This window comes from Papaver somniferum, unplaced genomic scaffold (genome assembly GCF_003573695.1).
Source record: "Papaver somniferum cultivar HN1 unplaced genomic scaffold, ASM357369v1 unplaced-scaffold_128, whole genome shotgun sequence".
In the NCBI taxonomy this organism is placed as follows: domain Eukaryota; kingdom Viridiplantae; phylum Streptophyta; class Magnoliopsida; order Ranunculales; family Papaveraceae; genus Papaver; species Papaver somniferum.
Window position 1 is genome coordinate 9,968,669 of NW_020621936.1, and position 17,644 is coordinate 9,986,312.

Genomic DNA, 17,644 nt, shown 5'->3' on the forward strand with positions numbered 1-17,644 from the left:
CTACAAACTTTAGATCTTAGTTGTAGAAAACCATATAGGCCTGTGTTTCATTTCTTATTGTTTCGAACTCATTTGAAATGAGTTGAGTTTTCGTGCGTTTGTAAGTATGAGCAATACTTGCATTTAGTCGAGAAATAGAATTTCTCTATAAGGTGGGGATTTTTTCAAGAACAGAAGGACGGTTCGGTTTTCGAGGATGAAATGAATAAGGTGGGGAAAATATAAGGACCCTCAAGCTCGTCAACGTTATTAGACTGGTCAAGAGTTGATCTAGAGATGATCAAGAGACAACTTAGCCGTCAATGACTCGAACGGTTTAACATGAGCGTTAATTATAGAAATTAATCTGACAATAATTTAGATACGAATCTGGTGTCGTTAGATAGATCTCGAAAAGTTAGGTGGAATGGAATACTCGAACGTGTCAATCGGATCCAGATGAAAAAGTAATCATCAAATAATTTTGAAGGACAAATTGGTCTTTCTAATTTAAACAGACCCGCTGCCCATATCATTTTGGTGGGTGCCTCTATATTTTGTCTTTGGCCTTATCAGAACCAATCGAGCAGATAAGCTCATTCATTCTTTTTCTTTTTCTTTCTTCTTCTTTCCTCTTTTCGTTCTTCTTCTCTTGTTCTTCATCTGTTGATGAATTGAGATGATGAGTTGGTGGTTCAAAGAGTTAGAGTTGAGCAGGAAGTCCATAGTGTTAGATCACTGCTCGGTCGAAGTTGCAAACGTTGCTATCTCAAGCTTGTTTGTCAAGTTTAGTTGCCAAAACTATAAGTCTTGATTTCTAGTCTACTTATAGCTAAGTCTCGGATTAGGATAGTAAGTGTAGTTGATCTTTAGACTTCACGGTGTTCATCGAATGAAGATGAAGAACTACTCAATGGAACTTGTGGAACTTCATCAACAAAAGGTATGTGGAGACTTGAACTCATCTATCACTCAAAAGTGTATCTACTCTATCTCCTATTTGAGACAAAAAGTTGTATTGCTATATAGACTTCAATTATACACATTTGGTATTTTGAGCCGAGTTTATCTCGCTTATCTATTTCTCGAAATATGTGCTGGTAAGCTTTCGCTTTAACCAAGTTCATCGTTTATTCTTGATGAAATTCAAAAGATGATCATGTGAAAATCACCTTGTAACATCTTACATGATTTGTGTGAGATAGTCATTTGATGTAGACTCGGAATGTTTCGTATTTATCATTCGATCACTTGAAAATTTCTTTGAAGCTAATAGTTTGTGTGAGACAGCTATCGTTGTCTTCCAAGAATGTTTCAATGATTGAAATGAGGGTTTAGAACATTTAACCATGATTAGATATAAACATAGCGTGTATTCAGATTTGTGTAAAGTCCAAAACCAAGAACCATGGTATGCGTACCCGTATGCGTACTGGTTGGTTGTTGGAAGTCCGGAAACTAAGTATGCGTACCCGTATGCGTAATGGCGGAAGTTCAAGTTTCGTGAATTTCTACTGGAGTTTGGAAGTGTAAATGGTATGCATACCCGTACGCGTATTGGCGTAACCAAACTCAGTCCGGCTACTTAGGTATGCGTACCCGTTTGCAAAATTAAGTAGGTTATGTTCTAAAATCGGTTTGTTCACGAACTAATACATTTATATATAATAAGGAATGCAATCTTTTGCAAACCGTGGCTATAATGTTCATGAAATGATTCGAGTGAATCAAAATCTATTTTGCTTCAATTGTGTCTTGTATACTTCTATGAAAATATAAACGATTGAACAACTCTCTAACTAGTTTCATTTGAGTCATTTGAACTAGTTATGATAAAGATGAATCATGTTGATATGAAAGTGCTCATATGGCTAACCATTGGTTGACAATTGTTGAACCAACTAAGTGTACACATTTAGGTACGGTTACCCTTTTGTAAATGATGGTATATTTCATTTGTGTATAACAAGCTACGTTCGATCTAACGGTTGAAAGATATTAGCTTGAATCTAATCAGGTTTTCATCTAACGGTGAATATTGAATGCTTTGTTACCAAGGTAACACTGATTGCATACCCTGATTTGAAGACTATATAAACTTGGAAACCTAATACCCACACCTCCTGTGTGATACTAGTTGCGACTAGAGTTAATTCTCCTTTAACCTTAGGTTTTTCATGAAACCCTATAGGTTAACGACTTGAAGACTTCATTGGGATTGTGAAGCCAGACCCAACTATTTTCTCTGTAGTTGCATGTTCTGATCTTAATGTTTTCTATCGTGATTGAGTATTATCTTATTTAATATTTACTCGAGATTTATTCTCCGATAGGCAAGATTGAAAAGTAGTCACAAACATCTTCGTCTCATCGTATGTGATTCCACAATATCTTGTTTCGTTAATCGATTAAGGTTATTGTGAGGTGATTTATAATACTAGGCTGTGCTTCGGGAATATAAGTCAAGTTTATCAATTGGTTCATGTTCACCTTGATTTATCAAAAGACAGAACAAAACTCATAGGTTTCTCTGTGGAAGACAGATTTATCTATATAATAGACTTTTCTGTGTGAGACAGATTTGTCTATCAAGTTTTCGATTTTGGATCGTAGCAACTCTTAGTTGTGGGTGAGATCAGCTAAGGGAATCAAGTGCGCAGAATCCAACGTGGTTCAAGAGGCGTAAGGAAGACAAATGTACTTTGATCTGGACAAAATTGGTTAGGGCTCAACTACATTCCAGTCCGAAGTTAACTTGGAGTAGGCTAGTGTCTGTAGCGGCTTAATACATTGTGGTGTTCAAATCTGGACTAGGTCCCGGGGTTTTTCTGCATTTTCCGTTTCCTCGTTAACAAAATTTCTGGTGTCTGTGTTATTTCTTTTCCGTATTATATTTTGTTATATAATAGAAATATCACAGGTTATGCGTAGTTCAATCAATTAGAGAATCTAACCTTTGGTTGTTGATTATATTGATTGACATAGTTCAATCAATTAGAGAATCCAACCTTTGGTTGTTGATTATATTGATTGACACTTGAACATTGGTCTTTGGCACCGTTCAAGTTGTTTCGCATAATAATCAGGCTCACGGATTTCTATATGTTTAATTTGCCAATTACATTGTGAAATAAAGATGCAACTCTTGGATATACTTTTCTTGAGATTGAATCTGACTGTCTAGTTGATTCTCTCGAAAGTATATTGGAGTTTGTCCATACAGATTCCTAAGCGAAATATTGGGTGTGGTTGTTAGGCCCCCGCTTTTTCATATAGATTGGTTGTTGATGGTGGAGTTGATGTTTAATTGAGGCGGTAGAGTCGTTCTGGTGGTTGAATCAATAGTTAGGGTTTCTGAGAACAGTGAAGGTGATGGGAATTATGGTCTCTTTGAGATTCGATGAAGGGGAGGATGGTTGTGGTCTGGGATCAAGAGAAGAACCATAAAATTAAGAACTGTTGTTGGTTCAGGTGTTGAATCAAATTCGGGGAGAACATAAAAAGGTAATTAGGATTCTCTTGAATTAAAAATCTAATTTTTTGAAATTGAGTTTGAATTGATAAATTGATTCATGGGTTTACTTCTAATTTGAGTAGAGATGGTTGTTTGAAGTTTAATTTTGATTCCAGAAGAAATCAGGGTTTCTGTTTTCTCTTACGTTGAGAATTATGGTTTGTATTGAGGATTTTGGATATGGATTTATGATTTGAAGATGATATGGAATGGAACTGTGTTAGGGTTATGATGATTACAGGGAGATGAGGTTGGAAGCAGTGGTTGCTTGATTTCAGTTGGTGGTTGAAGTCAGTTTTCTAGCAGATTGGGAGTTCCAGTGTTGAGCTGAGATGCAGCTGTAAATTATAGAACTGGTGGAGAAGATTGTAATTGTGTTAAGTGGTAATTGAACTATTGTCCTCCTTCTGATGGGACTTCACAAATATCCCTATAAAACTTTACAAATATCCCTGATGGTATAATTGTAAATTTTTCCAAAAATAATAATTATTATACTACCTTATTTAACCTTCCTCTCTTTCTTTCACTCTTCTTCGTTTCTATACAGAAACTTCATTCTTCTTCTCTATTGCCGCCACCACAAACCAGCACCACCAGCTCCGCCGCATCCGCCACTACTATCAACAGATTGATCACTAATTTTGTTTCGATTTCAACTGATTTCAACTAGTTATTAATTGTTCTTCATCATCTTAGGTTAGGGATTGATTTCGAAACCAGATGCAGAGATCGATTTGATTTTTAGGGTTTCGATTTTTGAATTTCGAGTTGAAGATTCAAAGATATCTTTTCATGTTCAATTCATTGAAGCCAAATATCTATTTAATATTATGATTTAACTTTATTTTTTTGTTTTATTTCAATTTAATTGAGATCGAGATTATTGATTCTGAAACTGGTATGATTAAGTTTTGATTTTTAGTTTTTGGTAAATTATTGATACTGAAACTGGTGGTTGCTGCTATGGATTATAGATGGTGGTTGATGGTTCTGAAACTGTAGCTGGTGGAGGAATGGGTCCGTGTTTTAGTATAACTGAATTGCTGCTAATGTATGTCAGAATGGATTGGAGATAATTGTTGTTGTTTATACGTTTATGAAGTCTGGATTGTTGTTTATGAAGCTACATGTGATGATTAATTGTTGTTGTTTATACGTTTTTATAGGATTAATTGTTGTTGTTGATCCCATTTATGGATCAACTCCTGTTGTTGATCCATTTATCGGATGAACTCCTGTTGTTGATCCATTTATAGGATGAACTCCTGTTGTTGACCCAATTTTTTATGGATCAACTACTGTTGTTGATTCATTTATCGGATGAACTCCTGTTGTTGACCCAATTTTTTATGGGATCAACTACTGTTGTTGATCCATTTTATGGGATCAACTCCTGTTGTTGATACATTTTATGGGATCAACTCCTGTTGTTGACCCAATTTTCTATGGGATCAACTACTGTTGTTGATCCTTTCAACTCCTATTGTTGAGAACGTTTCCTTAGATTAGTATAATCATGCTTGTAGTTTAAATCGTACTTGTAGTTTAAATCATGCAAATTTCTTCAAATGTTGAACTTGTGGTGCAATGGTAGCATGACTGACTCCATGTCAGATGATGCGTGTTCGAATCACGCCAAGTTCACTCCATTTACATGGATCAACTTTTACTGTTGATCCTTTTTTTTGGATCAACTACCATTGTTGATCCCCTAAATTGGATCAACTTCTACCGTTGGTTCTATTTTTTATTTGGAACAACTACTATTGTTGATACAAAAATATTCGAACTAGTGGTGGTGGCAGCGGCGGCGACGGTGACGGTGGTGACGGCGGTGACGGCGGCGGACTAGTGATGGTGGCGGAGACGGACTAGTTGTGGTGGAGTAACTGGTGGTGGTGAAGGAGTGGTGGTGGAATATTAGTGGTGGTGGTGGTTGGTAAGCGGTGGTCGTTGAACGGTGGTGGTGGAATGATAGTTGAATGTTGGTGGTGGCGGTGCTAGTGGTGGTGGTGAAGTGGTAGAGGAAGAAATTTGTTTCATTTTTAAATAAAGAAAAATATTATATGGATGAGGGTATTAAGACTACCCACTGTCATTCTCACTATTTCTACATCTTTTCTACTTTCCCAACCCAACTCACACCAATACCTAGAATCAGCAGCGCAACTCTTATAACATTAACATTATTCTCACCATTACAAAACTTCTTATTTCAGCTGGGATTATGTATAATTTTAGCATCTCATCTCCACCAGTTCAACAATATCAACACTAATCTCATGAACTGCAATCCATATTCAGTTCACCACCAAAACAATTCTAACATCTACAACTGCAGCTCAAACCAACACCCCTGCTATATCCATAAGATTATTTCATATAGATTACCACACACACATTCACCCTGAAATCCAATTTAACACAAGGGTACATTATTTATATGTCCCTACTTTTGACACTCAATAAATATATCCTTATACAGCAATAAATATGTCCTTACTTTTTAATATCCTTATCAATTTGAAATTGGATTACCTTAGAGCAACCACAACCACGACCAAATTTGGGGACTAAACCCAAATTTGGTCTCAAAATGTGCCGCAACGGAAGGGACCAAACCCAAATTTGGTCGCCAAAATTAGGGTTTGAGACCAAATGTGGTCATCAACCCAGACTAAACGAAGATATAGTGGGACGGAAGTATTAATAGCGTATGAAAGCAGGCGAGATTTTAGTGACCGTATGAAATTAGACGAGCGTATAATTACCGTTTGAAGATGGGGCGGTGATACAATTAGCGTATGAATCAGGCGCATATATAAACTCCGCCTAACCGAACGCATGTAATACATACGTCCCAACACAGGCGTAGTTATATTGTACGCCTCAATGGGACGTTGGTATATTGTACGCCCCAATGGGACGTTGTTTTAATGTACGCCCCAATGGGACGTTGGTGTATTCACTCGTTTAGTGGGATAATACGTTATTAGAAGAAGATTAGTGGGCTAATACGTTATTAGAAGAAGATTAGCGGGCTAATATGTTATTAGAAGAAGATTAGTGGGCTAATATTTCTGTAAATTCACTAATCAGGCGGTCATTAAAAGTGCGCCTGAATCAGGCGGACATTAAAAGTGCGCATGATATCAGACGGTCATTAAAAGTGCGCCTGAAATCGGGCGGTCATTAAAAGTGCGTCTGAATTGGGGCGTTTTTTATACTTCCTCCTGACTAAAAAATAGTCTTCCATGACTGTGTTTGATCACTGTAAATGCCAAAAAAAATTACATTTGGGGCGACTATCACAATCGGTAGATAATGACAATTCAATTACCTGAAATAGACTTAGATTCATGTTAACTTGCTTTACTAGTTCCCTTGAAGTCTTTGTAAACTATGCATTCAAGTGGCCAACTACCGCAGTACCCCATGAATACTTATGCATCTCATCAAGGGGATGTAATAGTTGAAGATACTTGGCGTCAACCAAGTTTTTGGACTGTCGGGGAAGACACAGTTGGCTAGGACGTATAACAAATAAGCGGACACAGTAGCATTATTGACTCTCATTTCGTCCACGCTTCCCTCTTCACCCCACTATATTCATCCCTCAACTTCTTAAGCTTCAAGTTCTTGTTTCTTTAACCATCCTTCATCACAGACATAGACTCTGACTTCTCTCATCCCAACCAAACAAGTTCTTGGTTAATTTGAAGACATTCTCCCAAGAAATTTGATCATCGTAGCCGTCTTTGGTGGCTTTTCCATCAACCTCGGGGCCTATAATTTGCCGACAATCATCAAGAGTAATCGCCATCTCAACGAATGAGAAGAGCATTGTGTTCGTCTCCCCATAAAACCTCTCACTAAATATGTCAACTTTGTCATACTCAACAAATGAACTCTTCACCGCAAGCCACAACCCGGAGTCCTTGACAATATCTTTCACGACGTTACATTCCTTGTCAAGTGGACATTTTTTCATCATATATTTGAAGCTTGGCGCCTCAAAAGACGGATGCCATTCTTATGATCCTAAATAACATAAACCAAAAACACACAATTAAAAAAAAAATATAAACATTTGACAAATTCAAGATAAAATGTCTTAAATAACAACAAAGTGAGATTGAGATTACTTACGAGAGTAGAATACATTTCATACGCCCATGAGTCTTTGTATCCAAAAAGAACATGTCCACCATCCTAGTAACTCTTGAAGGGGTTCACCTTCTTTCTGCACCTTCTTCAAGTGAGAAGGGCGGCATATGTGGGACTCAATACGTTTATTGATAACCTTCTTTTTTTATGGTTGCAACTTGTGGTACTTGTTCAACCCGAACCCATGTTTCTTGACCATTACCTTCTTCTTCATCTTCATCTTTTTTATCTTCTTCAATAATTTCACCTTGTCCATCATCTTTATCACCATTATTCCCATCAACATTACCTCCTCCGGTAGGTTTAATGTTATTCCCATCTCTATCATTACCTCCTCCACCAGTCGGAATTCCTTCATTACCATCATCATTACCTCCAATATTATATGGAATTGATTAGTCTTCATCTGGAGTTTCATCTTAATCACTTCGTTCCGGTAGTGGCTGAGAATCATTCCGTTCACGGATCCTAAGTGTTCCCAACTCCAAAAAAGTTCCCGACGTGTTTCAGTCAAGAGTTTGTCGCCTTTGCGAGGAGGTTTTGAAGGAGGAATAATATGTTTCTTTCCTTGCTTAACCTTTTGCATCATAAACACTAACAAAATACACAAGAAATCAATTAAAATTTGCGTATACAAACTAAGAATTCAATAACAATGGAAATACATTGCAATTAGTCGGCATGGTCGATAATTCCCCGTAGTGACGACCCACACTTAGTCGTCAAGGTATTCCAATAACAAAATGTTACACATGGAAACCTGGTTTTGATCAGCTTATAGTCGGCATGGTCGATACAAAATGTCAACTATTACTTAGTCGGCAAAATACTATTCAAATAACACACGGACTAATTACAAATAGGAACACAAGAAAAACAAGCTTTTCACAACATTACTAGGCAGGTTAGGAACTTCAAATACCGACGACTAATTATATAACTGCAATTTCAGAGTTTCGAACCTTCTGAGCTAATTTGACATGCAAACAAAAAATCGAAGTACTAGAGTGAGTTTACGTAATCACTCACTTTCTCAATCTCACAATTTCTTCGGTTTCAGCTGTTTCAGGGATTTCCTCTTCGTCAACTCTTTCTTTCTTCCGTCTGTATTGAGTAGACTTTTCAATTCCAGGGTCATCACTATAAGTTTGTTTGTTTCACACGCGGCTTCATGTTTGAAGATTAATCGACGATAGAATTTTTGAATCAACTATTACAACAATATAATCGACGAGTTTACAAAGATTTTCGATGAAAATTCGTGACCTTGATCTGGTATGCTAGAGGAGAAGAGGGAAAAGAAAAAGGTGAAATGAAAATAAAATAAAATGAGAAGATGAATTAGTTTTGAGTTTTAATTACAATGAGTAAGAATAGTTTTGTAACTTAACCCATTTTAATACCAGCGTAGCCCTCCACTTAAAATTTGGTAATATCCCGATCAAAAGAAAATATAATGCCCTTCCACGTTCGACCATTATGCTGATTTTTTTTTTGATAGAAAACGAGAATATATTAATTAAGCAATATAATACAGAAGTTCTACAATTTCATTTTTTTTGAAAGTATTAGAAAGAATACTTTTTTTCTGCACTTGTTGTTGCAAGTGTTTCGACATGTGTTGTAGTCTTCTTATTCTTGCTTCTTTTGCTACCGACTCCGTTACTGCATTATGATCTCTGTTAATAAATTTTAACTTGGCTTGTGGTAACTTGTCTAGACCGGAAGTAATTTCTTCTATAGTATTCTCCACCACCCAAGCAACTGGGGTTTCTTTATTGTTAATGCAATATGACAGAACTTTAAAATCTGTAGCAATAAATACACTAGAAAAAATATTGTCTTCTAGCCATTTTAAAGCCTTTAAAAGAGATTTTGCTTTTGCATGTAAAGCTCAGGACGCCCAATTTGAACCTGGAGAGAGATGCATAAAAGCTTCTTGTTCTAACGAATATAGAACGAAAGCGTAGCCCATGATAAGTTATCCTCGTTAAAGAGAAGCATCTGTAAAAATTATGCTGATTATTAACATTTCATCCAATCTCCCAAATTGCTAGCTAGGATCATGATTCATGAGTAGTGTACTCATCTTGCCAATTTCTGTCATGGCTATGAGCTAATGATTGGGCTCATAGAGTGGAAGAATGGCAGTGGTCCTGTATAACTCCTCCATGAATCCACTACAAAACCAGTACAGTCATCTGTCCAAACTAAGAATTCTTTTCTTTCATAGTTTTCTAAAAGATTCTTATTTTGACTTTGACCAACTCATGACCCCATCATCCCCACTCATGAGAAGAAGTGATATCAGGCATATAAAAACAGTACTTGTCCCCCTTTAAAACCCTTTAATTCACCTTTTTAGTACCAACACCATAACGTAGATATAGAAAACAGAATATAAATGTAAAAAAATGAGAAACCCTTCGTTTCCTTTTGTACTCATCTTGTTCTATTTTAAAGCTAACATTTTTATTACAGAGACGTATATCATATATATAGATAGATAACAAGATCTAGAGTGAGAGAAAGGTGAGTAAGCAGAGAGCAAGATCTGTGATAGTCTCTGTAGAAGTTCAGAGATATAGAGAGAATAATGGAGAAAAGCTGTCACTCATCATCTACTTCTGGAGGAGATTCTATAACCAGTAGCAGCACTAATAATAATAACAATAATAATAGACAGAACCCAAGTGATCATTTTCTCAAACATCTCAATAAAATCTCTCATAAGATATCCAAACAGCCAATCGTTAGAAAACCCCCTTCTCCTCCTCCTCTTGATCAGCACAATAACCACCATCAAAATCAAAATCAAAATCAAACTCAGAGTTTTCAAAATCAAACTCAGAGTTTTCAAAATCAAAATCTTCATCAACAACAACAGCAGCAAAGTCAAACCCATAGTCAGAATCAAGAACTACAGAACCAACATAATCAGCAGTTACAGCAACAACCACCTGTTTATAATATAAACAAGAGTGATTTTAGAGATGTAGTACAGAAATTAACAGGTTCACCAGCACATCATGATAGATTCTCAACACCACCACCAATACAACCACCTAAACCACCAAGTTCTCGTCTTCATCGTATTCGTCCACCACCTTTACAACCACCTAGACCCACTTCTCCACTAAACAACCCCGCCGCTTTCATACCTCAACCACAACCTCCTCTTCCGAATACAAACCCTAACTTCAATAACAACAACAACAGCAACAACCCAGGCAGTAGTAGCTTTGGAGGAAGACAAGTAACACCATTATCACCACTACCACCATTTCCATCTGTACATGGTGCAGCAGAATCACCAATCTCTGCTTACATGAGATACCTTCAAAGTACAACACCAACCCTAGATGCAGAATCAAGAAAGTTTATTGGGTTCTCTTCAGTTCCACCAATACTTTCACCTAAATGGAATAATCAACCAAACTCGTTTTTTCAACAGCAACAGCAGCAGTTTCTTCTTCCTTCGCCCAATTCAATGGCTAATTCGCAGTTTCCGATGCCTAATTCGCCTTTGGGATTCGGATTGCTATCTCCAAGTTTGCTTTTTTCGCCTACAAGTGGTCAATTAGGGTTTCCTCAGTTCCCTCCTTCACCAAGGTTGCCATTGCTGAGTCCAAGATGGAGAGGTGTTTAAAACATCATGATAAATTTATGTTTAAAAGGTACGCCCTTTGGCCCTTTTCTTTTGCTGTGTAGGTTTTTTTTTTGTTTTTTTGTTTTGAAGATTGATAGTTTTTGCTTTTTTGGGTGTTCTTTGTGTTGTTACTGTACATGAAGATTTGTATTACAAGTAGGGTGTTATTGGAGAGGGAAAAGGATCTAACAATAGTCAAACTTGAATTCTGTAAATGGATGTGAAAGACATTAAACCCCTAAATTTGTTTTTCATGTTGAATTTGTTGGAGATAGTAACTTCTTTAAATTTGCATTTGTGTGTTTCTTTTGTCATCAATTTGCTTGCATGTTGATATTCATGTAGTCCACGATATTTGACTGCTGCACGGTATGTGTTTCTGAGATTAAACGTGGACATGTCTAAAGGGTGTAGAGATTGGAATCAGATCCTTTGTCCAATTGTTGTCTATTTATTTGGATTGTTTGAAGTGGTAAATAAGCCGGCATTTTTGATGTTCTTGTCAACTTTAAGGCTTTCTTCCAAGGTCATAGATGTATCATGTTTAGGAAGAAGGATGTTTGAACTTCATCTTTAAGAAATCTGTGTATAGCGAGATCTTCTGAGCACGAATTTGAGTAGAGCAGAAATTCTGTATTTGATTCCATTAAAAACTTTAGATTGGGAATGGATATTATGCAAATTTGGTGTGAGTTTTTGTTATCCTACTTATTGAGGTCTAGAATCCTGTTGAAGGTGTTAGAAATTCCAACTTGGCTATACGTTGTCCAAAGTCGAACTTTAGATGAGTGGGTGATGAAAGCTAGTAGTGAAGATTATAAGTTCATAATTAAACTGAGTCTCATGATGGTAATCCTAGTCTTAGTTAGTTCATAAAAATGTGTAGCAAAGGATATGCGTTTCGCCAAAAGTCGAGTGTAATCTTTGGATATTGAAGGATCAAAAACAAAGTTGATATAGTTTGCCGAATTGAAACCTGAGTAATTAATATTTACATAGCTTGGGATTGATTGTTTGGTAACAGATGTTCCTAATTTTCTCAATCTAAAGTCTATGGTCGTCGTTGCTTGACTGCAGGATTAGTATAAGTTGTTGACATTAATGTTTTTAACTTTCAAGCAAGGTCATATTTGAGCAGAATGTTAACAAGTTACCAGACTGGTATGCACTTTTCTTAGAAAAATTGGAAAAGACTACATGATCATTTGTCTTGTATTTTGAAATACGGGGTGTTACAAGTATTTTGTTCAATGTCAATGTCAGCTGTTCTAATATTGAGTAATCAGTAACTTTGGCATGACAGCTTCAAATGTCAGCAGTAACCCAAAATGAAACAGCACAAAGTTTTTATCTGCTGAAGATTTGGCCCTGTTAGACACTTTTGAGTGCAGCTCAGCTGACCTGCCTGAAAAAGGAATTTATAATTATCATAATTTTAGTTGTTCTTTGTTGCTTCTTAAGTTGTAGAGAGTGAAGTTCTCTGTCTTAGCCTACATAGAGATTCTTATGATGTTAATAAGAAAGTTAGGTGATGGTAGACCCGTGCATGAATGATGCACTGGAACACGGAAGTATGATATTCTTGGTGGATTTATCAGATTTGGTCGTCGTGCTTTGTTTAGATATCTATGTTCTTGGCAGCTTTAAGAGGTCTTAGTTATATGCATATGTCAAGACTTCGAATACGTGGGATGGCTTCCCGCAAAAGCGGCTTTTTTACCGTTGGATGATTAAATCAACGGTTAGATTCACACTTAGGAAACGACCCACCACTTTCAGGAAATGACCCACCTCTTTCAGGAAAGGACCCACCATTTCCCCTAAAGGGTTCAAGGTTGTTAGATCTGGATTTTAGCATGATCTAACGGTAAAAAAGCCGCTTGAGCGGGATAACTTCCCGTAAGGTCGTGCGGGATAACACTACTCTATCGGATATAGAACCCTCTCATAATTAAGTTACTTTTGTTGTCACTCTTGGGACTTCTTTTTACCTTTGTGGTGTCGTTGGCCGTGGAGAAAAATTAAGCATTTGTTGGTTTCTAAAAGTTGATCTATGGTGCATGTTTTAGATATGTTTTTGACCTGGAAGGTTGAAAAACATTTCTGCAGAATTTATATTTTTGTTCTTTGTAAAGATGATTAATTTACGCATAAAGACTGATCAGTTTTCTGGGTAATTTTTGTTTCTAATTGGCTAATTTGTTCAGTACTTCAGTGCTTTCCTCTCTATTACCTTGTTATTCTGAGTTTTGCATGTTCATAAAATTTTAGAAAATTTGTAGATAGAACACAGGTGGCTGGTATAAAGAGAAGGGGAATTCATAAGAGTTCTCAGTTTCGTATTAAGCATGGCAAAAGTTGGTACCAAAACACAAGACTAGCTAGCTCCTTGAGTGCGCGCCGTTCTGTAAAAACAACATTCTAAAATGCTAGATTATGCGCCACTAGATTGCTAACTCGTTGGTGATAACGTGGTGTCTTTTCGACCATTCATTCAGTAATTTGCCCGCATTTAGCACAACAGAGTTTCAGTTCAAAGGTAATTAGGATGTCCGTGGATACTGAAGTGATATGCTGTGGATGTCAGGGTCATTAGAGAAAGAGCATAGAGTGTTCAACGTGCTAAAAGATGACATTTTAAAATCAGGTTCAACCTGTAGAAGAACGGGAAATTGAGATTATCATTTCACCTGTTGGTCCTTCGAAATTCGTACTTACATGGATTTATATTCAAAATGGAAGTATTTACTTCTTAGGAACTAATGCGATAACCCATGTAGGTAGATATAGTTCCGATATATGAGATTTGCGTTCCACTGAGTGATAATTTCTTTAATCGAAGTAGTCATGGACGTTCGCATGATTCCATTTTGTGGTTACGGATCCTCTAATCACCATATTGTTTACCATAATAGAGTTCTCGTTAAAGTTACGGACATAGAGTGACTCGATGTGAATTTAGCAAGTGTGAATAGTCAGCCATGGTTTCTTAGTATCATCGATCAAAACAGTGTTTGGGAAATTATGGCAGAGCATTTGAAAGGAGTGGAGTGCTTGAGTCTCGAATCTGTCTCCCGGAAGTCTTGGTGCAGAGAGTACTCTCCTATCCCCTGTAACTTGAATTGAGGAGCTTTTCAGTGTTTTTCATCATTCCTGGACTTGATTGCATGCTGGACCAGCTTCTGTAGTTTCTAGTATTGATAGGTTATCTAATTTCCTGGACCAGCTTGTCTGTTTTCTAGAGCATCGACTCCGCTAATCTAACTTGGTCACTGAGGTCAGTCTAATCTAGGAGTACTTCACTTGTGTTTCTTTAGGAGTTGACCTAATTCAATTCACCTGTTTAACAGTATGGCTGGTAACAACAATCGGTGCCTTTCAGCACAAAAATAGGCATTCAGTAAACCCTTGGCCCCTATTGGATGGGCTTTCTTGCTCACTTGGCCGAGGCAGTTTTTAAACAAATTGGTTGGCAAAATGTAAATGCTAAATTGTCAAATTAAACAAACACGATCATCTTAAAAGATAATTTAGATAAAACCGAGTTCCCACACAGATTCAGATAAACATACAACTTCAAACTCTTTTAAGAGAAGAATTAAGATGAGATGAGAAAAGAAAAGCACAAGGGATAAGAAGAATGACAAACTAACAAAACCCAATAACTAAACTCCTTAATATAATTAATAAATAGACTTAGAGGAGTTGTGTATCAAGCAAGCACCTTCTCCTATTAATAAAACAAACTGAGGAGAGGTGAGATCCTAAATGTGGTAAACTATCATTAATGGTCATCTTCAGGCTTGGATGCTTCTTTAATTTCATCTGCACCATCATCCTGAATCAAAATCAAATCAGACATGAAATTCACAGTCAGCACTACGGCATTATAACGAGAAGAACATGCAGTCACAGTCAGCACTACGGCATTATAACGAGAAGAACATGCAGCATTTCATGAATACTAAGTGGATTACATTGACCCACAAAACAAAATGATGATCGGAGAGAATCAGAATAGGCAAATTTGAAAAGTGAGATGTCTCAGAGAAAATGAGGGTAAATATGATACCTGCATGTCGGAGGTCCACAGAGTAAGATTGTCACGAAGGAGCTGCATAATTAGAGTGCTGTCCTTGTATGATTCTTCACCAAGGGTATCCAGCTCCGCGATAGCCTCATCAAATGCCTACTCAAGAACGTAGTACATAAAGGATCAAGTCCAAAAAGATATAAAAGTGATTTCAAACCGACCGAGTGCAAGGGCTAAGTAATCATAACCACACCCGAGAGTACAGAATATCAGCTAATGAGGATCCAATATGAGGGATCTTTAATCACAAGACAAGTTTTCCACTGCTTTTCAGAAAATAAAGTCACCTTGGAGACCATCAAAGCGAAACATGAAAACAGTAGAAATGAAGAAAAGTATTCAACTCATCGCAAAAAAATTAGACCAACCCTAGAATACTTATATGTGAAAACAAAAAATTAATGTAAAAGTTTCAAATGAGAATAACTTATCACCTGTTTGGCGAGATTACAAGCACGGTCAGGAGAGTTCAAGATCTCGTAGTAAAAGACGGAGAAGTTAAGAGCAAGTCCCAGCCTGATTGGGTGAGTGGGTGCAAGTTCAGCAGTTGCGATATCCTGCACAGAGAAACATTACAATCAGACGCGGCAATAATACCAAAGCAAGAAGATGCAGTGAACATATTCCTACGCAAGCATAGCTGCATAAGTCCGCAAAGAATAATAATTACAAAATATCCGCACTACATCTAAGTTTAAAACCACATTTATCCTAAATCTACAATGAATCAAAATGGAATAGCTTCAGATTTGTGAAAGTTTAAACATAAGAAGGCAATGATCAAAACCCTAGGATCACCATGTATCGAAATAACATAAATCATTACGATTTTGAACCAGTTTTTCAACAAATAAACCTTTCTGGGTCGAATTTAACATAAACCACAAAACCCCAACTAATCATACATAAAAAGCAACGAGTATCATACCCATAACCGTAAGACTTACATCAAAATCATAATATTATGCACGAAAAGTTGAACAAACAGACGCCAATTTGTCATAAAATAATATCTTACAAGATTTACTCTTAAGGAAATCATAAAACCCCTAATCCACAGATAATAACAGCGGAACAATTGTTAACCTTATACCTATCTGTAACGAAAATAAGATCCTACAACATTACAAGCAAAAGAAACACAAAAGCCGTAAATCATAAACACACAAATGCGCCGATCTCTATAACCCTAACACTAACCTAAATCTTAAAATTTGAGTGATTAAAAAAAAAGCCGAACCTTGAAAGACACTAAAGATTAAGATTTAACGAGAGAAAACAAACCTGAGCAGATTTATAAGCAGAAAGAGTACTTTCAGCAGCTTCTTTCCTTTCGGTACCAGTTTTAAACTCAGCCAAATAACGATGATAATCACCTTTCATTTTCAAATAAAAAACTTTAGAATCACCAGAAGATGCAGACGGAATCAATCTAGTATCAAGCAACTTCAAAATCCCATCACAGATGCCTGAAAGTTCAGTTTCAATCTTAGATCTGTAATCACGAATGGTCAATACATTCTCTTCGTTACCACGGCTTTCTTCTTTCTGTTCAATTGATGAAATAATTCTCCATGATGCTCTGCGTGCACCAATCACATTTTTGTAAGCAACTGACAATAAATTTCTCTCTTCAACTGAAAGTTCCTCTGATTCAACTTTTGTAGTTACTTTTTCCATAAATTCAACCATTTCTTCATATCGTTCGGCTTGTTCGGCGAGTTTCGCCATGTAAACGAATTCTTCTCTTGGTGACGTCATTGATTTGAATTCAGATCTGAATTGCTAGCAAATTTTCGAGATCAAGAAGAATAAAAATGTAGAAGAAGAAAACAAGGGAGGTGGAAAAAAAGAAAGAAAATAAATGGAGAAACTGAATGGACACTAGCCGTTCATTTGAATCTGATGTTTTGTTTATAACCGTCGGTTTATTACTGGAAAAGGGGACAGGGGGCTAAAAATGGAACTTAAAGACGTTTCTCTTATGCGGACCACGTGTCATTTGTCGGCCAGTTGGCATTACTATTTGTTGTTTTTTGAAGTGGTTTTAGCTGGTTTGATGGTATTGGATCCTATGTTTATTAGAACTTTTGTTCACCTACTTTATAGAATAGGTTATTAATGCTACTCGAACTTATCGTCTTTGAAGATGGATGGATGATGGTCATCTCTTGTCAAGTGGGTGCACCTAATACCTCGGTCTTGAAGATGGGCCTCGGACCTCGGTAAGAGTCCCGGA

General features: G+C 36.8%; 2 protein-coding genes across 2 annotated transcripts; one reads left to right on the forward strand and one right to left on the reverse strand.

The window, feature by feature from the left end:
• Positions 1–10,042: 10,042 nt before the first annotated feature.
• Positions 10,043–11,573, forward strand: LOC113331743 (VQ motif-containing protein 9-like). The gene is made up of 2 exons (XM_026578387.1): positions 10,043–11,340; positions 11,456–11,573. Exon 1 carries the CDS (start codon positions 10,260–10,262, stop codon positions 11,310–11,312), a length of 1,053 nt encoding a protein of 350 aa, XP_026434172.1. The 5' UTR covers positions 10,043–10,259; the 3' UTR covers positions 11,313–11,340; positions 11,456–11,573.
• Positions 11,574–14,811: 3,238 nt separating this feature from the next.
• LOC113331937 (14-3-3-like protein) lies at positions 14,812–17,246 on the reverse strand. The gene is made up of 4 exons (XM_026578572.1): positions 16,690–17,246; positions 15,840–15,962; positions 15,385–15,501; positions 14,812–15,150 (listed from the first exon to the last, which is right to left on the reverse strand). Exons 1-4 carry the CDS (start codon positions 17,164–17,166, stop codon positions 15,097–15,099), a joined length of 771 nt encoding a protein of 256 aa, XP_026434357.1. The 5' UTR covers positions 17,167–17,246; the 3' UTR covers positions 14,812–15,096.
• Positions 17,247–17,644: the final 398 nt, after the last annotated feature.